Here is a 26,619-nt window from a genome sequence, read left to right on the forward strand (position 1 = left end):
GTGTGTGGCAGTTATATTTTTCTAGTGAGGCGATTCTGAATGTGTTACGGTTAGTGACTAATAGGAGAAAAAACTATTTCTCCCAGGAGAAATCATTTACTCTCAGGTAAAAAAAAAAAAAAAATCTCAGAGAGTCACCAGAAAATCTGTCCCCTCAATTAGGAGCACATTTGATCTTAACAAATAGCCAACTCTGGTGACTTAAATAATTATGGATTTATGTGGTTCTAATTGTGTCTGGAGATAGGTGGTCCAAGGCTGATGTGGTTGTTCAAAAATGTCAGTGATTCAGGAATTTTCTGTCCTCTCCGTGCCACCTTCTTGGCACATTGTCGTCATCCTTTTGCTTTCTATTACCTCATGGCCTCAAGATGGGAGTTGGACCTCCAGGTACCACGGCTGTGGCCTTGGCAGGAATGAGAAAAATGATGAAGGATGGAGGGGTCTGTCAGCTGAGAGTGACCCTTTTCAGCAGGAAGTGCTTTCCCAGAAGCCCTAGCCAGCTGCCTGACGTGTGCTTACATTTCACTGCCCAGAACCGGATCCAGAGCCACCTCAAGTTGGAAAGTGGCTAGGAAAATGAGGGCTGACAGGGTGAATTGGCCATCCTACAGCACCTGGCACACCTGTGGTGTAGTCGCTCGACTAGCCTGTCAGGAGCATGTCAGCTGCTGTGGGGTGACCCAGGAGCCAGCGGACAGTGTCTCGCACTCAGCAACCTTGTTTGCATGCCCTGCTCATCTTGGCCCATCCTGGGCTTTGGCCAACCTGTTGTCCATGCAGTATGTCCTTGTAGGCACCTTGAAGAGATGGGCCTTCTCCCCATGTCTGTGTCAGCTGACCAGACACTGGCACAGATCGTCACAGGAAGATCTGAACAATGTGACAGATCCTCTTCTGCTGTCTCCAGCCTCCCAAGTAGTCAGAAATGAACACATTATATGCCATTTTAATTTACAAACTATATACCTATTCTCACTTGTATCACCCCCTTTTTAAAAGTAAAAGTAGAATCTAGCAAATCCTTTGAGACAATTAGTCTGTTCTTAGGCATATTTCTGACCTCACCATATATCATTCATCCACTTCATGATGCATAAAAAGTAGGGGCGCCTGGGTGGCTTGGTTGGTTAAGCGTCCGACTTCGGCTCAGGTCATGATCTCACGGTCTGTGAGTTCGAGCCCCGCATTGGGGTCTGTGCTGACAGCTCAGAGCCTGGAGCCTGCTTCCGATTCTGTGTCTCCCTCTCTCTCTGCCCCTCCCCTGTTCATGCTCTGTCTGTCTCTGTCTCAAAAATAAATAAAACGTTAAAAAAAAATTAAAAAAAAAAAAAAGTAAAGTCCATATGCTCTATGCGATATCGAAGGCCGTTTAGAGTACTCCTTGGTGCGTTCCTGACCTGACCTTCCCTGCAGAACAGTCATTCAAAAGCCACAGGCTTCATCCACCTCACATGAATACCTTTCAGTGAATCCTTCTTGTTCCAACCTCCATTTCTTTCCTTCTGCTGTTTGTTCAGCTAGGAATGTGGGAGTTAATAGAACTGTACAGTGGTAGATCATTACTGTCTGAGTGAGATGGCAAGTTTTGCCTTACCACTTTTTTTTTAACGTTAATTTATTTTTGAGAGAGTGCAAGCAGGGGAGGGGCAGAGAGAAAGGGAGACACCGAATCTGAAGCAGGCTCCAGGCTCCAAGCTGTCAGCACAGAGCCCGATGCAGCGCTTGAACTCATGAACTGCGGGATCATGACCTGAGCCAAAGTCGGATGCTTAACCAATGAAGCCACCCGGGCGCCCCATTGCCCTACCACTTTTGAAGGTGCTGCCCAATGTTTAAGCACTGAGAAAAGTAAGAAGATGCAAATCCAGATGGCCTGTCTGGTTAAGTTGAGTGTAACATTATTATTATTATTATTATTATTATTATTATTATTATTATTTTATTTGAGGGAGAGTAGGGGAGGGGCAGAGAGAGAGTGAGAGAGAGAGAGAGAGAGAGAGAGAGAGAGAGAATAATCTTAAGCAGGCTTCACGTTCAGTGCATAGCCTGACATGGGACTTGATCCCACAACCCAGGGATCATGTCCAGAATTAAAAAAAACAGTTAAAGTGTGGAGCAGAGTTTTGTTTTTGTTTTTGTTTTTTTTTCAATATATGAAGTTTATTGTCAAATTGGTTTCCTGGAGCAGAGTTTTCTGCCACAGAGGAGGGCCAAGAAGTTGTGGGCCTCTTCCATTTTCAAAGTAGAGGTTCCTGCACGCTGGAAATCCTGGTTCCTCCAGGAAAATCGCTGGAGAGGTGTGTACACACATTGCTTCCCAGTGAGCCATCAGCCTGAAATTTTGTTGCAAAATGTACCCTCTGTAATAAGAAAGTTGTGTGATGTAGAGTTGTTAGGCATCAACCAGATACATGGTGCTGGGGGAGGGAGGGCAGGACTGCTCTGAAAGATAACTTTGTTTTTGAGACTACATTTCTTTCTTGCAGTATTTATAAAATGAGCCTGTTGTTCGAGGCCCCTTTAGGCCATGGCACATAAAACTCCATCTTCAGTGTAGCAGACATACTCAAGCAGATACTTAGTACCCTTGACATAGAAGATACAAACAAGGGTTAGAACACAGACATGTTTTATGCTGCCTGGAATCTCCCTTGTGTCTCTCAGGAGACTTTTTCTGTTGACTCAGCCTCCAGCTGGGTTCAGCACTGGTTTGTGCTAAGGGTCGTCAGTCACCTGCAGAGCGCATTATGCTCATGCAGTTTACCCCTTACAGGTAACTGAAGTTACTTGAAGTTAGAAGTTGAGAGCAGGTAAAAATAAACCTTCTGTCTCTTTGTATCCCAGCTAGATAGATTTTGTTACAGAGTGATTTGTTACAGGGGGTGTTTCAGTGTTTGTTGGAGGCACCCCATGTTTTCTTGAAGCCTCAGAAACCTAACTCCCCTTACAGGAAACAGGAAGGTTAGATGGGATGTGTGAGAGGCAGCTGGGTGGCTCATCTGTTTTTAAAATGGGCATCCAAGTGTGACCCTCTTAGAGAGTTAATTAAGGAAGAATATTGAGACATTTAAGCAGTTTCGATCACAGAGTCTTTACCCAGTACTTGGTTTTGTATCAATGGTAATGACGTTAAGTGGGTATCATTTATTGATTCTAAGTGCAAGTTTTCATGAAATTTGTTATCTCATCCTAGTGGCCCATCCTGACCCCCTAAGCGGTCCCCTAGTCACCTTTCCCTGTTTTCAACAGAGCACCTGTCACTTACTGCCTGAGTTTTTATTGGTGTTTTTTGTTTGTTTGTTTGTTTGTTTGTTTGTTTGTTTACTGTTGCCCCTTTGCCCCACAAGTAAGTAAGTTCCATGAGGCTAGGGTTATATCTTGTTTGCCTGTAAAACTTCAGAGCCCTGGAGTTGCTTAGTACATGTTTGTTGAGCAAATGTTTGCATAGCGTTGTGCTAGACATTATGTCTAGCCCATCGTTCTCTCCATTGTCACAGCCATGTCCTGGGCCCAAGCCTCCTGGATTACTGCAGTAGCTTTCTAAGAATCTGCCTGAATTCTTGCAGCCTCCCAAATCAGCCACTACCCAGCAACTAGGTAAATAGAATCCTAATGCTTCTCTTGTTAAGCCTTCAGTGGCTTCTTACTGCATTTAGAATAAGATTCAAACCCTCTACTTTGATGTGCCACATCTAAGGTGATCTGGTCCTGGCCACTTGCAAACTCATTCATTTAAAGCACTTATCATAGTTTATAATGATATTGTAGCAATGTGTAGCAAATCATTATTTTTTTTTAAAGAAGTAGTAGAATTGCCCCCTAGTAAAAGACCTGTTCTGTTGACCGAGTGCCTAGAGAAGCTGAGGTAGGGTGAGACCCCGAAGGCATGCTTGTGGAAAGAGGGGCACTTGAATGCAGCTCTCCATGCAGCCTCACCCTGACCTTTGTCCTGCTGAGGGGTCCTAGGGTGTGGGCCAGCAGGGTTCCCCAGGCATGAGCCATCTACACCCCACCCTCACCCTGTGCACTACCTGTGCTGTTTGCGTAATCATTTTCTTTAAACGGGCTTACTGTATTTAATTACGTTTTGTATCACTGTATGGTATCTGAAATCATGTTTTTGATTTGCTAGTTTTCGATGTGAAATTAAAACGTAGCTATGAAAAATATGTTCTTCAGTATGTCAACTAAACTCTTATTCTGTCACCCACCACTTCTCCTGATTCTGCCCTTTGTGAATTAGCACTGTGACAGACAAGGGGATTTGGGAGGCCATGTGGTGAGGGAGAAGGGAGGGTGGAGGGGGGTGTCTGTGCTGCAGGAATGTGATGTGCAGCACCTGGCTGTCAGATGGCCCTCACTCCCAGGGTAATTTGGAGCTCGGGCTGGTGAAGGGAATGCGGCGAGGTACAGAATACAGCCTCGGAGTGGTGATTGCTTGTGGCACATCAGGGTGAAGTGATACGCTTCCCTGTTCAGGGGAATTGTACCACAATTGCCCCCTGCCTAAAGGCTGTCTCCTCACTCGGCATAGGGTATCCTTGGCATGAGGTGTCCTCATCTGTAACGTAGACAAGGGGGCCCAGTGCAGCATATGTGAGGATTACATGAGTTCACGCTTGTCCCACACTTAACTCTATGCCTGATGTTGTGCTCTGAATGCTGAACCAAACAGAGAAGAGAGGAATAAGCAGACCTCCATAAATACCTGGCAGATGAAGCGAATTATTATGAAGGTAAAAGACAAGGGGCTGAGGTAGGGAATGACAAGGAACCAAAGTTTAGAAGGGCTGCTTGGGAGAGGTATAGCTCAGGGGAGGCATGTAAAGCAGAACATAAACAGTGAAAAGGAGCCAGCCAGGATAGGATTAAACTGTTGAAAACTGGTTGTCCCCTCCTTAGGAAATCCGGGACATTAGGCATATATACTGGGAGTGATGACTGTTATAGTTGCCCAATTGCAGGGTGCCTGTAAACTTTGGGGCCATGTTGGCTGGGGGCCAACACTGAGGACCACTGTATGTTGCCCTAAAATCTTTTAGAAGAAGGTTGGAATTCCCTGTGGGATGCTTGAACTCAGTACCACTAGAATTTTTTTTTTTTTAATGTTTATTTTAGAGAAAGAGAGTACAAGCATGCGCAGGGGAGCGTCAGAGAGAGAGGGAGAGAGAGAATCCTAGGTTGCCTTCTTACTGTTGGTACGGAGCCTGATGTGAGGCTGCATCCCACCATCTGTGAGATCATGACCTGAGCTGAAATCAAGAGGCAGATGCCTACCCAACTGAGCTACACCCAGGTGCCACTGGAGTTTTTTTTTAGATACCAGGAATTTGCTTAGGTCAGGCTCATCCTAAGGGCTGGACTTTCTAGAGCCTCTGCTCAGGCCTCTCATAACACCCAGATATGGCATTAATTTACAATGAGAGAAGCATTCTCATTTGACCCTGGGAATAGGACTTGGTCCAGGTGACACAATTTCTTAAGCAAGTTCATGATTGGTAGCACTTACAGGAAGATGGCAGTGGTAAGCTAGATCTGTATCATGAAGCCTGGAGCATGGGTATTGTCCTCTCTGCAGCCAGGCAGCTAGTCTTACTAGGCTGACATTGCTGAAGGCTGGTACCTAGTAGAATATTTTAGAGCTCTGCATAATTTTATTCAGATACCATGAGCATTATGTGCCTCTGGTTGATCAAATGTTCCTGGGTAGAAGTCAGACTGGACATGTGTAACAAGCCCTTAAAATTATTGCTGTTCTGTTTTTTTTGGCAAGCAAATCTCAGTGAATTTAAGCATTGACTCTCCTAGATCTCTCGAGTATTTTCTAGTTTTGACTGCCATCAGATAGGGATGAGTTATAGGAAGATGTCGTGTGTAGATGTAAATACAGCCCTAAGAGGGAGGCCACACACTGTGCTGTGGTTGTCAAGACCAGTGTCTGCTTCTCTGTGCTTCTGAGTGCAAAGTTGATTGGAGACAGACTTAGGTTGCTCAGACTTACAGGTTAAGTACAAGGCAAAATATGCCTTTCCTAATTTATTCTGAAGAAAACATCCCAAAGACAAGATACTTACTTTCCTGTGGCAGGAGCAGGGGAATGACTTGGAGGAGTTGAGTGGCATCATCAACACAGTGTAGCCTCACTTGGGATCCTGATGGAGCGTCATGGGCAGTGTTTTGCTATTGGCTCCCCTTTTGCAGAGACCATATTTGCATTTATTGTTTTCTTCTGACTGGTTACAGTTTAGTTTTGGGCTACAGCTTGGTCTCCAGTGGTTTCTTTTCAAAATTTGGTTCCGAGTCTTCTTGTGGGGGGAAAAGGCAGGGTTAAAACCAGTGTCGAATAACACCAGGAGGTTATTTATTTGCCTTTTTCACTCTTACTCTCTCATGAATGCACAGTGGAGCTTCCAGCACGAGAGATGGCATCTTCTCTCAGACACTAGTGGAATATGTGCTGGTGGCCTTGTGGTTTAAGGTCTTCAAGTATAGTAAAGATTGATTGATGTCACCCACATAAACACAAGCTCTTTGGGGACCTCAGTAATTTTTTAGAGCATAAAGGGGTCCTAAGACCAACAAGTTTGAGAACCTGTTTTACACCTACGAATAGGCAGTCACTCCAGAGTGTACTTGTTTTATTCATTCAGCTGTACGCGAACACCTACTGTGTGCCAGGCACTACACTAGGCTAAACAGCAGCAGCTTCTGAGTTAGCATATTATTACAGAAACATCTTTTTATGAACCTTGATAACTGCTGTGATAGAATTGAACCAGGGTAACAAGTACAGTAAAAACCACTTTTTGAGGAGCAACCTGTGGAGGGGCCAGTCACGCAGCGTGAGGTGTTGGAGCGGCCCCAGGAGGGGCAAGGGGGGAGGGTGGAGTGCTGGGTGACCCAGTACCATGATTTTGGATCTTTATATGGTGTTATACTTGTACGTTCTGGGAATGTGAAACCATCTTTGCTCAGAAATCATTGCCATCAGTGTAGTTTATTGAAAGCAAGCTATATTTGTAAGGTTCCCAACAGTAGCTGGAAGCCTACTTTAGGAGATGAGCCATGAGAAGGTTCCTTCAGCTGTTGCTTTGCCTCTAACAGTACTGTGATATATGCCCCTCATTGTGCTGGGGACGTAGTAGTATTCACGTAGTTCTAACTCTCTAAAAGGCCACCGAAGAAAAGAATTCAGTGTTAGTGTTACTTGCTAGGCAGTGCTGAGAGTCGTTTATAATGGAACTCATTTTAGAATTCAGTAGTTTTTAGTGCACACTCTCCTCCATGAATCCTCTATTGTATATATTCTATATTTACTTTCTTAGTGGTCAGTTTTAATTAATTGCTATTGTGAAAGCTTGTTCTTGGCACAGCCCTTCATCAAGAGTCAACATGTATTTATCAGAGCAGCCACAGAACTGGCCTCTCCTTCAATGGTAGCTCATTTTTGCAGTTGAATACAACTGGGTATTTATTTATAGAAATCAGAGTCTGTTATAAGGAAGCATTTGTTTTCACAGAGCAACTTCTGTGCTGAGCAGAAAGTTTACTGAAATGCAGTTGCAGCCTGTACTGCAGAGTACAAACACCAAGTGAGACTCTATTTGGCTTTATCATGTGAAGTCAGGCCTGCTGAGGTGGCAGTAAGGGACAGATTATTATCTTGTGGTTTGAGAGGGAGTGAGGATGGGCAGTAGCCTTTAGTAACGTACCGAGCAATAAGTGAACGTAAGCTGGTCTGGTAAGCACGATTTCTAAAATGCCCCATCCTAATGTCCAGAACCCGTGAATCATGAGACGTCATTCCCACGATGTTATATTGTATGAGTGGAATCATGTGAGCTCTTAAAAGCAGAGTACTTTCTCTGGCTGGTGGCAGAAGAGGACACGAGAGATTAGAAGTAAGAATGGACTTGAACATGGGAGGGATCGATGGGGCGTGGAGGTGGCCCCCAACTTGGGGCAGCCTGCAGGGAACTGGATCTTGCCAACAATGAATGAATGTGAAGTGTATTCTTCCCCAGAGCCTCCAGAAAGGTGGGAGGCCCTGAGCAGAGGATCCCGTCACACTGTGTGCCAGATTATAAATTCGTGTGGTTTTAAGCCACTAAGTTTGTGGCAATTTGTTACACAGCAATAGAAACCTAACACAGCTGGCAAATGCTGTCCTTGTAAAGGAAAGCCCCTCTCTCTTGGGTGCTGTCAGAGCCCTCACCTCTGAAATCTCTGTGCTGATGGTATAAATTGCTCTCTTGATTAGCCATCTTCTTCTCTAACTTGTTTTGATATTTTGTATTTTCTTTGTGGAAATACAGTAATGACTTCAAATTATTTTGACCACGAACCTTGGTAAGAAATAGTTTTTACATTGAAACTCAGTTCACTCACAAACACAACTGAAAGACAAATTTCCTCCAAAAGACTTCATCCTTGTGATGTCAGATGCATTCTGACATCTTCTATTTTATTTCGTTTTTTTTTTTTTTTTTTTTTTTTAATTTTTTTTTTTCAACGTTTATTCATTTTGGGGACAGAGAGAGACAGAGCATGAACGGGGGAGGGGCAGAGAGAGAGGGAGACACAGAATCGGAAACAGGCTCCAGGCTCCGAGCCGTCAGCCCAGAGCCCGACGCGGGGCTCGAACTCACGGACCGCGAGATCGTGACCTGGCTGAAGTCGGACGCTTAACCGACCGCGCCACCCAGGCGCCCCTTTTATTTCGTTTTTTAAAAATGTAGATTATGACTCACTAGACCAGTTTCTTTACTGGTTTTCCCAGAGTTGGAAATCGATACAGTTGGTTGTGCTTCTGTAGTTTTATTTTACTTCTTAAACTTTTAATCACATGTTATTTTTTAAAAATCAATTTGTAGTTAGGAAATACCTACTGATGGTAAAAGTGGTGTCATGGTTGGGAAGGGTCTCCATTGAAATACTTGTTTCTCCTGCCCAGGGTCCCTGGTCTCCTTCCACATGTCAGAGCAAACCACTGTTAGGAGCCTTGAAGTGTGCACCCTTCCCCTGATAAATAGTCTGCACAGGCCCACACACAGAGCATGGCCCTCCCCTCTGCCCATTCCCTCCTTGTGCCCAGTATGGACTCCGCTCCAAGCCCAGGGGCACTGAGGTTATGGCAGGCGACTGTTCCCACAAACAATGCTGAGCAAACCTCTCTGTATATATGTGTGAGGATGGATTCCTGAAAGGAGAATTGCTGGGCCCAAGTGAACGTGCATTTGCAAGTTAGAATCTAATTGCCACATTGCTATCTTGTGAAGTTTAGCCCTTTGCTTTCCCACCGGCGGTGTATAAGCATGGCTGTTCTCCCGCACTTTTGCCAACACAGGTATTCTGTGATTTAAAAAACAGACTTTTGTTGTTGATAGTACATTTTGTTATAGTTTTAATTTGTATTTCTCACTGTAAGAGAGGGTAAGGTAAACATCTTTTTATGTCTTACGAGCCATCTGTACTTTCCCAATTTTTTCTGTTAAGTTTGAGGTCAATTGTAAATAGGGGCCTTACTTGTCTCTTACCCTCCTTTACCCAGTCTTTCTTCAAATTGCGCCTGGCTTAAAATCAAATGAACCTAGAGGCTCCTGGGTGGCTCGGTCAGTTAAGCGGCTGACTCTTGATCTTGGCTCAGGTCATGGTTTCATGATTTGTGGGATGGAGTCCTGAGTCGGGCTGTGTGCTGACAGCAGATTCTCTCTACCCCTCTCCCCCGCTTGGGATTCTCTCCCTGTCTCCCTCTCTCTCTCCGTCTCTCTGTCTCTCTCTCCCTCTCTCTGCCCCTCTCCCTTTGCCCTTCTTCCACTCTCTCAAAATATAAATAAATAAACTTAAAAAAAAAAAAAAAAGCAAATGAACCCAACCAGACCATTTCTTGTGGCCCTGTACCTGTTGATGTAAATCAGAGAGTGAATTTACTTTTTTTTTTTATTTTTATTTTTTTATTTTTTTATTTTTTTTTTAAATTTTTTTTTTTCAACGTTTATTTATTTTTGGGACAGAGAGAGACAGAGCATGAACGGGGGAGGGGCAGAGAGAGAGGGAGACACAGAATCGGAAGCAGGCTCCAGGCTCTGAGCCGTCAGCCCAGAGCCTGATGCGGGGCTCGAACTCACTGACCGTGAGATCGTGACCTGGCTGAAGTCGGATGCTTAACCGACTGCGCCACCCAGGCGCCCCATGAGTGAATTTACTTTTGTTAGGAGCCTGAGACCTCAGATGTTTAAAAGAAGCTTTGCTGATAAAGAAGGCCCAGTGGAAGTTTGCAGCAGAGAAGAAAGAGGAGGTGGCAGAGAAGGGGGTTGGGAAGCAACCTAGTGGAAGGAGCGAGGGAAGGAAGTGAAGCAGGAGAGCCGGGAAAGGTACGGCTGGTGTCTTGCAGAGGGAAAGTCCCTCTGATGTAAAATTGTTAAGTTCCTGCCACGGACTGAGAAGTGTACTCGCTGAGTCTGCCCTTTGAATGGCAGTAAGTTCTAGCAAAAAGAAACAGGGAGAATGAAGTGCCAGCTTCTACCGAGGCTACATGGGAAGTTTTCTTTTGGTTGTTTCTGACAGCCTTGATGAAATCATTTAAAACAGTGAGTTATATGATAGGGAAGGGCAACCACTGAGTGACTTGAGTAGTGCAAAACAAACTGTCTAAAATTGTCATTCCTAAGAAATAAAATCAACTGGGAATGGAATCTCTATGTAATCCAGAGGTTTATTTTGTGTAGTTGATTATGACATCTTAAGAAGAGGGGTTTTTATGAAATTTTTTTTGTGGTGAGATTGCTTTACATTTTTTTTTCTTTTCTTTCTCCAAAATCTGTTTATTGGGATAGTTTCCCATTCATGTTGATTCAGGGTGCTTTCAGTGCTGCTTCCGTCTGAAGGAGTGTCCTTCTGTGAGCCTTGCCGATCCTCTGTGGGCTGGCACAGGACGGTGGAGCAACCCACACACAACACCACTTTGCACGTGTCTGAACACAGGGTGATTTTGTAGCACCCTGGGCACCTCACGTCCAGGAAGTAGGAGCTGGGGCTCTGCACCAGGCACTTCTTGTGCTTCCTCTTGTCTTCTGAGGGCGGATGCAGGAGGCCCTTCGCCGAGGGGCCTGTTCTCCGGGGCAGGTCATCATTGCAGGAAGCTGTTTTACACTCCTTTCCATGACCACAAAGTCTCTTGTTTGAGGACTGACAGAGAGCTCCAGGAGCACATGGCTTTCATTTTGTTGACACGTAATTTTCTCATTATGAACATTTACACATACTTTCATCAACAGCAGTCCTGTGTGGTCTGATCTTGTGGAGGAGAAAGGGTGTTCTCCTTTTCCCTTAAGGTGAGTGCTGTTGCCCCATAACCTCCCCCATGCCACCAGCCCGCTGCCTCGGGAAGAGTGAAAGAGCTGTCCAGGGGACTGCCAGCCCCTTGACTTACCTTGACTCCCCCGGTTGGACCCTGGCGCTGTATTTGAACTGTATTTGTAGGCTTCCTTTTGTCCTTGCTGTTGACGATCAGTCCAGCCTTTGAAATCCTCGTTGGTAGGTTGATAGATGTTTTATTCAGCTAGATACCAGCTACGAGTTAAGCTCTGTAAAGTTGTTGATGCTATGCTTTGGTGATTGTTTTACACGAGGACTGGTCCTGAGCTTCAACAGGTGCTCCTCTTCAGCTGATAACAGCCAGAACCTCTTATGGAAGCTCTCATGGCCCCACGAATCTTGCTAGTTTTCTCATTCAGCTGGCATAAGGCATTTGTTGGTTTGTATTCATATAAAACAGCAGTAAGTAGATAGTTAAAATTTCCTTGAAAGTCATGATCTAATAAGAGAAAAATTTTCTCTGTACTTGGGAGGCTTGTTGAGGCTTGGACATTTATCAGCTTGCTGAAAAGTGTCTCATGATATTTTTTGTGGCATTGGAGAGAATGAAATGAGGACAGGGGCCCAGACAGAGGATGCTGAGCCTGTTCCTGTTTCCCAGATAAGCAGACAAGGGTCTTGGGACCATTGTCACCATCTCATAGGTGTGACGCTCTGCTCTAAGTACAGACGTGACTGTGTGCGTTCCCAGGAGTCCACTTGAGACACGAAATTCGTGGGGAAGTGATCCCAGGTCCTGTTGTGTGTGCGGACTGTCTGGCTGCCTACTTGGTGCAGGCCTTGTTCTCCTCTGAGGCTCTTCGCCCCTGCCTCCAAGCACTCCCCCGTTGCGGGTGTGTAATGATGCAATCACCACCCAGACTTCCCTTTTGGACATGGATCACTTGAATTCAGAGCAGGAATGAGAGGCCATTTTCCCTTGATTTCAGCTTCCTGTCTGAGACCCATCTCTTCCCAGGATGCTGAATATTTTCCACATTTAGTTAGAACATGTGGATACTTTGGTGACTCAGAAGATGTGCTAATTGAGTAACACTGCATGATTTTAGCATATACATGCTGTATGATATCATGTAACTTCCTGGACCAGGTTTCAGGCTGAGCTGGATTTGAAGTGACATTTAATTCTCTTGCTCGGGAGCAGGAATAGTGGTCCATTGAAGCCCTCAATCAGAGTGCCAGTCCTGGCTCTCTTCGGGTGGGTGCATTTGCTGGAGAAGGCGGATGGGGAGAGCTTCTGGACAGTGGTGCTGCCTGTCTTGGTGGCTGGCCCGTGGCAGGGGTTCTGTAACTTGAGTGCCAGGATGAGAGCACACCCGTGGAGATCACACTTAGCAAGAGTGGAGGCTAAGCCTCAGCCGGGGAATTGTGGGCCAAAGTGGGGCTCTTCAAAACAAGGAGCAGTACTGAAGGCTACGTGGGGGGCCTGGGGAAGGTAGGGAGGTGATGTGGGCTTGCTCTTGGTAATGGACTCAGTACTGTTTTCATGTGGCTGTTTGGGTTGTGTTGTGTGGGGCACATGCTCACTCAGGCTGACTGTCTGAGGAGGGAGGAACACATTTATGTGAATATGTATGGTGCTCTGAGGGCTGTAGGAACGCAGGAATTGGCAGTCTAGAGAAGGCAAGGACCACACAGAGGTTGTAGGAGGTTGGGGGACCCTTTAGCAGTGGCTCTGCTTCCTCAGCTCAGGTACACCCTTATATTCTTGTTCCTCTCCTTCCACTTCTCTTCTTATTATGGTGCTTTTTCACCTTCCTAGAGCTCTTGTCTCATTTTGGGTTATTCACAGCCCCTCAGTACTCCTGGTCTATGCCATGACTTTGTGCTATACGTTCTTTCAAATTTAAGTTTTCTTATTTTTCTTAATGCCCAATCCCATGACTAGGACTCTTGGGAGCCTTCTGTGCTCAGCCCCCTTCTGGGCCCTGGGTTGAGCTATGGATTGGTGGCTCTGTGGTTAGCTAGTCTCTTTTTTGTGTAAAGAGCTCTGATAGGGTAGCAAGGTTTCATGGGCCCAGTGTGAGGTGAGTAGTAGAGAGCACTCACGGCCTGCTACCCTTGATTAGGCTCATCCGCAGAACCAGGTTAAATAAAGAGTGCCAGGTGGGAAAGGTGAGCACTGGCATTGTCGGCACCTCACGTTTCTTTTGCATTTGCATATATCATCTAGTATTTGGTTCCTCCCTCCCTCCCTCCTTCCCTTCCTTCTCCCTTCCCCCCCTCCCCCCACCTCATGCCCAGCCTGGGGCTTGAACTCACAACCCTGAGATCAAGAGTCACATGCTCTACCTGCTGAGCCAGCCAGGAGCCCCTCTGTCTAGTACTTGGTTTCTTGATTTATGTATGAACTAATTAAATTTAGATGCTCAGGAAATAAAGGACCACTGAATCTGCAGGAGATCGGTATTACTGCTCTGAAGTCTTAAATATTTCTTGGCTACACTTTGACCCACATAAAGGGAAAGAGTGCTGTTTGATTTGTTTGGTCTCAACTCATAGGGACCTAATGGATGTTATTCACCGAACAGTAGGAAGGGCAGATGTTCTTGGATTCTCCGTCCATTGCTGTTCAGAAGGGGATGGTGTTCACTGTCCCCTTTACTCTTTCCTCTGAAACTGACTGGAGGTGTGTCGTTGCAGGCTGGGGGTTCTTCATTGGCGTCGGCTCCAGTGTCCGCCTTCTCTCGCACTTCTGTCACGCCATCCAATCAGGACATCTGCAGGTAACGCTCCGCTTCAGATGTTGCCGTGGTTCACGTGACATCCCAGAAATAAGCATTAGTGCCTATAGGTTCTCGATTTTCCATTTGCTTGGTCAGAATGCCTTTGCTCTAAACAGCTGGCCCAATTTTATGTGCTGTTTGCTCACCAAGTTACCACATGAGTCTCATTTCTTCACTTTGATGTCTATTCTCTTTTAAGATTGTTTTTTACTTTCTGTGCTTTTATTCCACTGTTCTCTGCATGCAGTTCCAGTGCAGTGTGTTCTGAGTGTTGTCACCAAAGTCCCGTGCAGTCTGCCGTTGTCTTGAAAGCTCCTCAATACCAGAGTTCTCTGACACAAGGGCTCACTGTGACAGTTATCTGTAAAGACACATTGTCAAAGAGAAATTCCTGTGGTTCAGAATGGACCCAGGCCTTGAAGCCTGCTGACAATACCAAAGCCAGAAGAATACTAAAGTTCTCAAAATCCCTAAACGATGTGGGTGAGAAGCCCCAGAACACTTCAGGAAGTTTTGACTATGTGGAAAGAACTCGCTCCGAAGGGAAATTGATACTCCCTCAAGATCCAGGTCTCAGGATTAACAGGTTCCATCAGAAGGAAAAAAAAGCACAGCATCACAAACCTCTTGGCAGTTCCAAACATTCTTGCGTTTCATCCCTTTCTGCCAACCGTTCAGTTGCCTCAGAGGTGGAAGCTGGCAAGGGGGGCATCCACGTCCCTCTTTTGGAAGAGAGAGCGGATGCTGAAGCTGTGTCCAGGAGCCGGCGACTGCTCCGGTACCTGTTCTCGCTCTCGCACGGCTCGAGCGCCAGCAGCCTGCACAGGTTCCATGAGCTGGAGGGCTGTGCCGTGCCCCTGCACACCGCCAAGTCCTCCAGCGGGCTGGCAGGGAGCATGGGCTTCTGCTCCGATGAAATGGGAGACGACGATGTCTTTGAGGACAGCGCATCTGCAAAATGGAAGAACAAGGTCCTGCGGGCACCCCTCTGCTCAGTGGAGAAGGACAGTGACCTGGATTGTCCTTCTCCCCCCTCTGAAAAATGCCCCCCCATATCTCCTGTGTCCACATCAGGGGATGCCTGCAGGTTGGTTTGCCAAGAACCATCATTCTGGCCATCTCTGCTCCCCATACCTCTGTGGCCTCATCTTGCTTTAATATGTGAAGTTTCAGGAAAATGAAGTAATGGGTGGTTATAGACAATTGTGGGTTAATAATTTTCTCCAGAAGAATGGAGTATTGGTATCATTTGAAAAACCAATTTTTATGACATGGGTCCCAAGGTAGTTTCACAGATGATAAAAGAGGGAGAAGCTACACATATTAAAGGCCAAGCTGACTCTTCTCAACCAAAACTAAGTAGACTTTGCTTAAGGAGATTGGAAGAAAGAAAATAGTATCTCCAGTTTTCCAGCTTGATGATCTAGACGTTAAGCCTTGGCGGCCCCTCCCAGCCTCATTTTTGCCCTTTGTTCCACTTGCAACACAGTGTGCATGGGAAGAGGCCGTTCTTCAGTACCATCTGCCTTCCTTCTTTTTAACTTGGATGCAGCCACCTCTGCCCTCATCCTTTCTCCACTTCCGCCCTTTGTCTTCCTGTGTGCAAGCATCCTTGTCTGGCCTCTGGAACCTTTCAGAATTTGCTTTTTGTCACCAGGCTCATACTTTCCCCATTCTAGCCTTTCCCTAGGCGCCCCTTCTCCAGGCCAGCTGGTACATTTCTAACAGTTGTCTCCGAAACCTCTCTCACAGAAACAAAGAGCTGAGAGTCTGGCCAGGGCCAGGACCTGGCTCCCCCCAGGTCAGGTGTCCCTACCTGCTCTCCAGCTGTTGGAAGAGACCCTTCTATTTCTCACAAGTCTAAGTTCTTTGAGGTTAGTAGCTATATCCTCTTGTATGCACCCTTAGAAGCCATGAATGGTTTACAATTCTCATTTCCTCAAAAAAGAAATAAAATTGCAGCCCCTTATCATGGGGTTTTGGGGTCCAAGAGAGGTTCTGTGTTTTCTCTGTTTACTCTCTGAGGGAGGACGGAGACGTGTAGTTGTGTGTGAAGGTGAAATTAGTGATTATAGATAAAAAGCAGATTTATCATCTTTTTAAGTCACCGGTAATTTTGGAAGGTAGAGTGCTGGTTTTGTTTCACACAGAAATTTTTCCCCCTAATTATTTTAACATGTTCTGAAAGATGCTTCCATGTTGCCTTAAATTCGTCTTTCAGTGACATTTTTAAATCTTCCCAAAAATGACTGCTTTGTCATTTCTTATATCATTTTTTCCTCTCTGATGCCAAATGCCATCCAGACTTCCCATGTTGGTACGGTAAGCTAGAAGCTCTTAGCTTGTAGTAATCGTTCTCATCCGTGTCTGTGCGTTTTTGTGCTTGTAGTCGTTTCTGTGATGTTTGTCGCTGAAAGTTTTCTTTGGGGGGGGATTGACCTTCCCCCGAAGCGTCCTCTTCCCCTGTCGCGTGGCCCTCCCGGTAATGACTGGCCTTCCTTTGCTGCAGGATCTGCCACTGTGAAGGGGATGACGAGAGCCCTCTGATCACCCCCTGCCGCTGCACAGGGAGCCTCCACTTCGTGCACCAGACCTGCCTGCAACAGTGGATCAAGAGCTCCGACACGCGCTGCTGTGAGCTCTGCAAGTACGAGTTCATCATGGAGGTCAAGCTGAAGCCTTTGAGAAAAGTACGTGTGAGGACACGTTCAGAAGTGCTCTCGCCTTGCTGAGACGAGGGCCCTGGGAAGAGTTAGCACCTTGGACTGGATGAAGCCGTAGCTTGCTTGTGTTCATTTCTGTAAGAAGTGGGGGCTGTGCATACATTCGTGCTACAGAGGTCATCGTTTCCGTTTCTGATTTCCCACTCCCTCCTCTCAGGAAGAAGCTCTTTCTGACCATTCAGTCCTAATGTGTTTTTCCGTCAAACTAAGACTGGTTGCTTATCTGTGTCAGTCATTTGGCCCTTGGCCACAGACTGTTTTGTGACATCTTAGCAGTTAACTTTGTACATATTAACTGCTCACGTCTTGCCTCTGAGTAGGACTGTACATCAGACATCAACTAGTATCTCTCCCTGACACAGAGCACAGAATGAAATAGTAAACTTATTTGTATATATTGTGATAAATATTTGCTAGTTGGCAGGGTGAGGGTGGATGGGAAAAGAAAGGAACCCCAGGCCTTACATAAAATGCACCTCTCTTCAGGCCCCAGGTCACTGCCCCCTCTGAGCGAGCCTGATCTGGCAGCTGCCGCCTGTGTAATGGTTTTCAGTGTGTCTTTCTATGTGCCCAGCATACAAGGTTTTGTTTGGAAGAATGAAAGACTTGTTCTTATCTCGGAATCTCAATATGTCAGTTCAAGGAAAATCACATGATCAAATCGAAACACCTGACAGTGCGAAGGGAACGAAGATTAAGTCGCGGCGGAGCATGTCCAACAGTTCAAGGAGGAAGCATTGGTTGTGGGCTGGAGCGCTGGGGGAGGGGAGCGGTGGTAGCTTCACAGAATGTTTGGGTGTTGAAGCCGTTCTTGAAGGAGCAGTAGGATTTGGAGTACAGCGAAAGGAGTTTAGAGAGGTCACATTGTCTGTGAAGAAAAGCATACACCGAAAAGGTGAGAGTGAGCATTTCAGGACCGTGTGAAAGGCTTGGACTGAGTGTGTGTTGGGAAATAGCCAGAAATCAGGGAGCAGAGAGCATTTTAGGAGGGAAGCCAAATGAAGATACCGTATAAAACCACAGCAGAAAGCCATCTGGATGTTGGAGAAGACAGCTGCAAACTACTTAAAAAATGTTTTGCCCCATAAAAATAATAGAATTTGTTGGATACCTTCTCTGTGCTGGCCTCTCAGGTGAGATGTGTAGCCTTTGACCAATATAGACAATCTAGGAGGCTGTACTTTCAGCTTATCCTATATAGAACCATCTGGAAAGTGGCTGTGATTAGGGCTGGCCAAGGATATGCAGAGTGTTTATGCTTTGTTCTTTTTCTCTACCCTTATATGTTTTCTTCTGATTTGGAAAGCAGTAAATGAAAAAGAAAATCTGGCTATTTGGAGCAAATTAATGAGCTCCTAGAGGAGATGGGACTGGCAGAGCCTGCTTATACCAGGAACTCTTAGCATCGATTTCAAGCTGTTGCTGCCAAAGTAGCAAAGGACCAAAGAGTGAGCGCCTTCCGCCATCACTGTCACGATGTAGTGTGACCATCTGCTAGTGTGTTGTGGCGTCATCAACCCTCTTCCCCTCGCTCATGCAAGTCAGCAAGGCAGGGAGGTCTCATGTGTGCCACCTGGGTCTGGGGCCAACATGCTGTTTTCATCAGGCCGAAACCTAGAGTCCTTTAGCTAGCCATTAGTTGTTTGCCTGCAAGAATAAGCAGACAAAAGGATTGGTTGGTGGTTGTGGTTCATAGCTCATCTTGATCCCAGCTTCTTTTCATTGCATACAAAGTTGGCTGTCGACAGAATACCAGTGCCTGGTACCTAGTTGAAGCCAAGTGGTTTAAAGAGAATGACTTGTAGTATTTGGGGAAATTCATCTAGATTGGGGAAAGGGTGGGGGGGGAGCCAGTCTTACCCATCTACAATGCTGTCACCTTCATTGTAGCCCTTTACATTTGGGGGCCTACACCTCATGCTCTGCGTGTTGTCTTTCCAGTGGGAGAAGCTGCAGATGACGGCCAGCGAGCGCAGGAAGATCATGTGCTCAGTGACATTTCATGTCATCGCCATCACCTGTGTGGTCTGGTCCTTGTACGTGCTCATCGACCGCACCACTGAGGAGATCAAACATGGACAGGCAACAGGTATGTGCTCAGAGTGACAGGTGAGCTCGGTATGGAGATCGGGTAACACGCTGGGGTCATAGGATTGGAGTGTTACTCCAGATTGGTATTTAAGTCAGACTTCAGATGTCTGGGTTTCTGGAGTGAGAGCATTAATTATGAGGTACCAAGCATCCTTTTCGGATGATTCTCTTGCTGTGGTGAGTAGTTTTGAAAAAAACCCAGTCAGAAGAGATCAAATCAGGGAAGGAGAGAATCTCTGCAGACTGTCTCCTAGAAGAGCACGAGGATGAGAGAGAGTGGACACCAAGGACACCCTGCCTTTGGTGAAACTAGATGGATGAGTGAAGAATCCATTGGTTACTGGAAGGTCAGCAGTTGTGTTTAGTTACTTCAGATCTTAAATTAGGTGTGCTGATAGACTAACTGGGTTTTTCCCCTTCCAGGAATCCTAGAATGGCCCTTTTGGACTAAATTGGTGGTTGTGGCCATCGGGTTTACTGGCGGACTTCTTTTTATGTACGTTCAGTGCAAAGTATACATACAATTATGGAAGAGACTCAAGGCTTATAACAGAGTAATCTATGTTCAAAACTGTCCAGAGACCAGCAAAACGAATATTTTTGAAAAATCTGCACTAACAGAGCCCAACTTTGAAAATAAAGATGGACCTGGAACCTGTCATTCCGACACAAACTCTTCTTGTTGGACAGAACCTGAAGACACTGGAACCGAAATCGTTCATGTCTGATTTTGTGGAGGGTGTAGTTTTCCTGGACATCGATGAACAGCTGAAGGAAATTGTTTACTGCCAATTCTGTACCTTTTTTTATGTCCTTTAATAGCATAGACGAGGCAGGTGACTGTTTTTTTAATGGCTTCTCTTTTTCTAAACCCTCCTTAGTGAATCTCCCAGAAAGCCCTCACATTGGTTGTGCGTGGTGGGGTCCCACTTCTGCCAACACTTCCACGGGAAGGGAGGCCCCCGTGACACTGTGAGGGGTTGCTGGCTGGGTTCTGGCCCACGAAGCCTTGAGCAGTGAGAGAATAAAATGCCGGACCCTGAGAAGAGCAGGAGCCGGGTGGCACCCTGGCCTCAGTGCCCTGCCTCTCCCGGTCAGCAGCAGTCCGCCCACTGGAGCAGAGTGTGTGGGAATGTCTAGTCATGCCAGAGGATTTCCCTCCGCACCAAGAAGAGCCTGGGGAGATGATGCTGCCACTGACGTTTCTCCCGAGCAGACCGGGCAGTGGTGCTCTGTGCGTGGTGGCAAGTGATTCACTGAGCAAACAGCACTTTACAAAAAGAGAATCTTTATTTTGTAGTATGTGTGTCCAGTGGGATTGACATTTAAAAGAGTGTCTCATTTAGAAGCCTTCCCTTCACGACCCTGATTACCTATCTCTTTTACGTTATGATAGATCTAAAACCCTTTTTGCCTTATATATTCTGAGAAACCTGACATCTGCTCTGTGTCCATAAAAGGAACTTGTGGCTATAAAACTGGATAAACAGGCCTGAGGCTTTTTCATAATGTTTCATGAGAATTAATGAACACCAGATGGCAATTTGAGCATAGTTCCTGTGGTTTCGGGCCTATTATATGGCAAGTCTTCATGTCACAGGCCTGCCCCAAGTATTTTTTTTTTTGTCAACACTGAAAAAGAAGGTTTTGTGAGATCTAAACAAAAGGAAGGAAGTGAGTAATTAGAACAAAACTGAATGTTTAAAAATGATTCCTTTATGGACAACCTCTCCGGTTCATGCTGGCTTCACACTGACGGAGTGAGCACGCACTGCCCTGGTCTGGGGCACGCACACTGCAGGCACTCCTGGGCGCCAGCCACCTTGGACAGCTTCTCCTGGGTGGCTCTGTGGATCACTGCTCAGGGCAGAGAGACAGATGGGCTGGCTCTGGGACAAAGGCCAGGAGCGAGTAGCAAACTGCCATGGCCCCACTGGGTCACTGCCCCCAGCCACACCTCCACCCATTTATCGCCTTAACCGGACTGGACAACGAGGACCCTTTAGGGGCCCCTGGCCGTGTAATCAGTTCGTTCTGTCATCAGGGATTATCTCCTGTACCATTTTCATAAGACAAAACCAAAATCACCACCATCAAATGGCCTTTGTCCCTTTAAAAAGTCTGCTTAAAGTTCTGTTTTTAAAAACCCGTTTCTCTGCACCAGGTAAATAAGAGTCATCTCCAGAAAAATAGGCCAAGAGGGTCTGCAGTGTAACATCATCATGCCCAGAATACTTCCTCTCCAGGTGACTCTGCATCTGCAGAGCCTCCTATAAGGGGAAGGCTGCTTGGGTGGGGGAGGGGGTGTCCTGCCCTCAGTCCTCTGAACCTTAGGTGCCCCACCTGTCCTGTTTTGAGGATGAAGCAAACACAAGATGATTCCTTTGCCTTTCAGACTGGAAGTGCTGTGGTTAGTTTTGAAAGCCAGGACGAGGCCGAAGTGTGTCTAAGCTCTGGGAAGGGCGTGTGGTAGCAGGCTTTGCCCTGCCACCTCCTCCCACCCAAAGTCTGACTCATCAGGATCACGGATCTCTGTCTAAGGATCTGCTCTGCCGTGGCCTTCCTCTGGTTGGGCAGGCACTATCCAACCATGGCAACCCCTGAAAATAGGTCAGCCTGCTCTCGCTCTCTCGCGGTCTCTATCGCGCTCTCTCTCGCTCTCTTGTCTCCCAGGCCGCATCCGGTCCGCGCCTGTGTTCACTGTGCCCCAAGTGCAATTACCCACACCCCTTCTCAGCCTGGGGACTCCAGGCAGCTACACGCTGTCCACTCAGGGGAGCCGAGTCCTGGTCAGCCCTGCCTCTACCCCTTAGAAACTGCCCAGGCAAGGCCTCTTGTCCCTGCCGTCTTCTTACAGCGAATGAGTAGTCGCGTGAAGACTGGGATAGAATTTTAAGTGAGAATCCTTCCCCTCTCCCCTGATGGAGGCCCTTATGCTGAAGCTGAAAGTCACTGAGACTTCCTGCGGATGGGAAAGTGTGCTTTAGGTAAGGATAGCTGCTGGGCCGCCCACCTGTCATGGCTGGCACCCCGTAGAGCAAAGGTGCCTTTATAACCACGACTGCTGTGTTGCTCCCATGCCTGACCAGGTTGTCACGTGAAACTCTTCTTTTCAGGAAGGCCTAACACCATCTCATCACCTCCACCAAACTCCTAAAAGCCTTCTGCCTGGGGACAGTCCATCCCACGTCCTTCTTTCCTGTCCTGGGATGGCACACAGATGTCCCCTTGCCTTTCTCTTTTCTTGTAGGTTCTAGTTGAGCTCCTCTCACCCCTTTCTTAGTCCCGGCCGTATTCCTCACCGACTGAACTGGGAAGCCAGAAGCCCTGGAAAGGTGCTGTGCTGCCATCTAGTGGGGGAAGCAGATCTGCCAGGTGTACCTTTAATCCACATCAGTTTGCCCTCTAGTTCTTTGGGGGTTATTTATTCCCTAGGCTCCCCGCCCCCTCCCATTCTGCACCTGGCTTTGTGGGAGGATGACACTTGGCTGAACCAGAAATGTGGGATGAGCCTGTGGGTCTGGGGGCCAGGCAAAGGGGAGAGGGAAGTGGCTCAGGGGTGCGGCCAGCTAGCTCCCTCTGATTTGGCCTTTGCTTCCCCAAAAGTTACAGTATGGCTCGAGGGCTTCTGACTTTGGCCGCCAGCAATAATTTGTGTTTTTTTTGTGCCCGAGTTGATTTTAAGAATTCCTGGAAACTATAAAAAGGTCTCATCCTGCTCCAGGCCTCTATGTCTCCTCCCTTTTCACCTCCTTCCACCGTTTTCAATCTTATGGGTCTAGTTTTCAACCTTGCTGGCGTGCCCTCCCTGGCTCCAGACATGCAGGCCCCAGGCAGTGGGCCAGTGCAAGCGCATCAGGTAGTGCCTGCACAGTTAGGGCTGCTTCTGCTGCCTGGTGGGTCAGCCACACGGCTGGCGGAGGCCTGCAAACAGCAGGGCCGAGATCCACGATGCTGTGCATTTGGCCTGATGCAAAGACACTTTTTGAATACTTTCCCTTTTAGATCTGATTTGAAACATGCAGCTTCCCTCACCAGCCCAAGGAAAGACCGAAACATAAGGGAAGAAAAGGATTTATCTTTGTTTTGGAAGTAATTAAGTTGTGCAGCTATTTACCTATTTAGATGCAACGTTTATAGAAAGCTGATTGTTAATAAAAACCAAATTTACACTGGCATGTGTGGTGTAGTTTCTAAAAGGCACTTCACATTTGAAGATTTTCTTAACTTGGAAACTTTCTGGTTCTCTAAATGTCTGGTTTTGTATCCTTTTGTGTATGTTCACTGTTTCTCAGTATTACCACTTGAATAATTCTCTGGGGGTTGTTTCTGTTATATACGGGGTGTCTAATTGCAGCAATAAAGCATCTCTTTAAAAAGGAGTTTTGCCATGAAAGTATTTTCCTGCAAAAAGCCTGGGAACACTGGCAGGCATTCCAGTGGTTCTGATCCCCTTTCCCCATTCCTCTGGCTTGCACGTTGGGAAAGAAAATCACACAACCTCTGGAGGTATCTGTTTTCCTCAGCCTGTCCCTGCAAGGGGGGACGATTCCCCCAGACACTGGTGGTTGGTGAGGACAGGGTGGTTTCAGGGGTGCAAGCATGGGAGTGAAGACCGAAGTAGCTCACACAGGTGTGCTGCTTTCAAACATCCAGGCTGTACTTGGACTCCATTCCCTATGAGAAGCCAGATTCAAGTTCAGGATGGGTATGCTAGTGGGACCATTGGAACAGATTATTGCCTTACTGGCCTTATCTGTTGAAACAGTTACTGAGCCACAGCCTAGCTGAGGAGGGGACCCAGGGAGGACCAGCAGGATCTCTGGCAATAGTTTGGCCTAGCTGCCTCTCCCGGCCTCCAGCAGAGCTTCCTGTGTTGTGGTGTTGTCTCCGGGTCTCGAGACTGCAAACTGCTCACAGGGCTGTAAGCGCTGAGGACAGCCCCTGCCTTTACCTGTGTGCATGAGATGAAAACAGGCCAGGATTGGCCTGTATATACTGTACTCTAGGTGAGCCCAGAGGATTCGTCCACCCATTAAGGGTACAGTAGTACCTACCAGGAGACTTTGGAGCTAAGCAGGAGGATATTTGGCCAAGTGTCCTTGCCAGTCTTCTGAAGCTGTTGAGGCTTCTGGAGGAGGATACGACCACGTAACAGCTGAACAGGTACGTGCTTGTGGGAGAGGGGGGAGCCGGGAGGACCCTTGAGCTAAAGTGCTCAACTATTGGCTGGAGGGGTTGTAGCAGGATTCTCACCCAGAGAGTCCTGACACTGAGGCTTTTCTTTCCAGGAAGCAACTTTATTCGTGCCAGCACCACTCAGTTGGGTTCGTACCCAAAGGACTGAGCCCCGAGTGCCACATGGCATAGTTTTTCATATATTTTTTACTTCTTTGTCTCCCATATGAGGTAACACACAAACATGTAGTCTGATTAAGTGGTCTCATGTTACAGGGTCGGGAGCAATGTTGTCAAGTACATGAATAGCAAGGTTGCCTTTTGGATTTTGTTTGTTTTTTTGCCCTTAGGGAGGGGACCCTACCACCGGGTGAAGAGGGTGGAGCTGAAAGAAGAATCTGCTTTTGTGAGAATGTGAGGTGGGGGACACTGAGGGGAGCCTCTCTTCTTTGGGGGATCCACTGAATTTGATGAGTTCGGTTGCAGAGATGCCTTGTTGTGCACAGGCTTGATGATGCTGTCCCCAGGCCTTTCTGCCCTTTAACACCAGCCACAAAGTGGGGGTGTGAGGGGCTGCAGGCACACTTCCAGGGAGCATTTGCATCCTTGGTCAGGGCAAACCCCTTGCAGGCCAGCCTCTTGTTACATAAATAAACTCACAGAGGTACAGCTTTGCCCGCTAATTTACATATTGACATACTTTTCCTCGTTACTCGGGATGTCAGGCTGGTCAGAGGAGGATCCATGACTCATGGTGCTAAAACAGAACTTCCCAGATGACCAGGGGTGACTGGCCTGTCTTTGGGAAAGATGTCTGATTAAACATTCCGGGGCTGGGAGGGGCCAGGGGAGGCGTACAACCATCAAAGCTGTCGGCACAGTAAAAAACAAACACGAAACCAGAACAGAAAATCAAACACAGCCCTTGTCTCAGGGAAAGGCCTTGAGCAGGAATAGCACTGGGAGGCAGGGGGTTCTGGGCCACAGTCATGCAGTCAAGGCATCACATACTTTTTACATATCTGAAATACATAGGAAACGCATGTTGCTTACTGCAATCATCACCTCACATCTTGCTTTTTTCACCTAACAACTGGATTTAGGCAGAGATTTTAAGGTTGCTAACTTGACTTTTGAGCTTAGAAACAAAGCTGAAATCCACATCCATGACATTTATCTTTGTACACTTGTGGGGGGGGGGGTGCAGTTCTGAACATAAGTTCCTAGAAGTAGAAAAGGGGGTAAAAGTTGCAAAACTGACCTCCACAAAATTATTCACTTACCTTCCCACTGTGAGAATCTTAGTCTTCCTTCCTTACATTGTATCATGTGGGTGTTAGTTTTTTAATTGTTACTAAAATGATTGCCATTCCCTTTTCTCTCATTGATGTTTTACTTTGCATTTCTTAGATAAATGAGGTTGAGCGTCTTTTGTTTACTGTGCATGTCTGCTTATGTGAATTTCCATGCCTTGGCCATTTCTCTTGGATTTTTTGGTATATTTTACATTGAATCATAGGTGCTTGGTGCCTTCAAAAAAATTTTTTTTTAATTTTTTTTTAAGTTTATTTATTTTGAGAGAAAGAATGAGCAGGGGGAGGGGCAGAGAGAGAGGGAGACAGAGAATCCCAAGCAGGCTCTGCACTGTCAGCGCAGCGCCCAATGTGAGGCTCAAACCCATGAACTGTGAGATCATGATCTGAGCCAAAAGAAATCGAGTCAGACCTTTAATCAACTGAACCACCAGGCACCCTTGAATCATAGGTACTTTTTATTGTATTTTATTTTTAATGTTTAGTTTTGAGAGAGAGAGAGAGCGAGCGTGAGTGGGGTGAGGGGCAGAGAGAGGGAGACACAGAGTCTGAAGCAGGCTCCAGGTTCTGAGCTGTCAGCAGAGAGCCCGACGTGGGGCTTGAACTCACGAGCTGTGAAATCATGACCTGAGCCAAAGTCAGATGCTTAACCGACTGAGCCACCCAGACGCCCCTATAGGTGCTTTTTATGATGAAAGAATATTAACTTCAGTTCAAATAACTGGCAAAGAAATGCAGTTTGTGAATTTTTAAAACATTTTATTATGAAATTAAAAAAATGTTTATCTTAGAGAGAGAGAGAGAGAGAGAGAGAGAGAGAGAGAGAGAGATTGAGCCAGAGAGGGGCAGAGGGAGAGGGAGAAAGAGAATCCTAAGCAGGCTCTGCTCAGCACAGAGCCCCACGTGGGGCTCGATCCCACGAACTGTGAGATGGTGACATGAGTTGAAATCAAGAGGTGGCCACTTAACCGACTGAGCCACCCAGGTGCCTCTGAAACTTTTTTAATATAAAATTTTAAATAATTGCATAGTATTCATATACCTTAGTGTTGCATAGAATTCATATACTTTAGATTCTACAGTTAACATTTGGCTATATATGCTTTATAACATATTTCCATCTATTAATCATGCTGTTCTTCCATCAGCTTACTTTTTTAATGCATTTCAGAGTAAACTGCAGCCAGAAGTATACTTCACTTACTTCAG

The 26,619-nt window shown here is 46.5% G+C and overlaps 1 protein-coding gene across 9 annotated transcripts in view; it reads left to right on the forward strand.

Annotated features, from left to right (window-relative positions):
• MARCHF8 (membrane associated ring-CH-type finger 8) overlaps window positions 1-23,301 on the forward strand; it is a 130,684-nt gene extending 107,383 nt beyond the window's left edge. For 8 of the 9 annotated variants that reach the window (XM_047825318.1, XM_047825319.1, XM_047825322.1 and 5 more), the window contains 5 exons: window positions 14,023-14,105; window positions 14,353-15,192; window positions 16,615-16,795; window positions 18,770-18,917; window positions 19,343-23,301. In XM_047825318.1, the coding sequence (XP_047681274.1) occupies window positions 14,023-14,105; window positions 14,353-15,192; window positions 16,615-16,795; window positions 18,770-18,917; window positions 19,343-19,647 (1,557 nt within the window). In that variant the 3' untranslated portion in view covers window positions 19,648-23,301. The remainder of the gene's footprint in view (window positions 1-14,022; window positions 14,106-14,352; window positions 15,193-16,614; window positions 16,796-18,769; window positions 18,918-19,342) is intronic. The other variant, XM_047825327.1, reaches the window with a different exon arrangement.
• Window positions 23,302-26,619: the final 3,318 nt, after the last annotated feature.

Source organism: Prionailurus viverrinus, chromosome D2, assembly GCF_022837055.1.
Source record: "Prionailurus viverrinus isolate Anna chromosome D2, UM_Priviv_1.0, whole genome shotgun sequence".
In the NCBI taxonomy this organism is placed as follows: domain Eukaryota; kingdom Metazoa; phylum Chordata; class Mammalia; order Carnivora; family Felidae; genus Prionailurus; species Prionailurus viverrinus.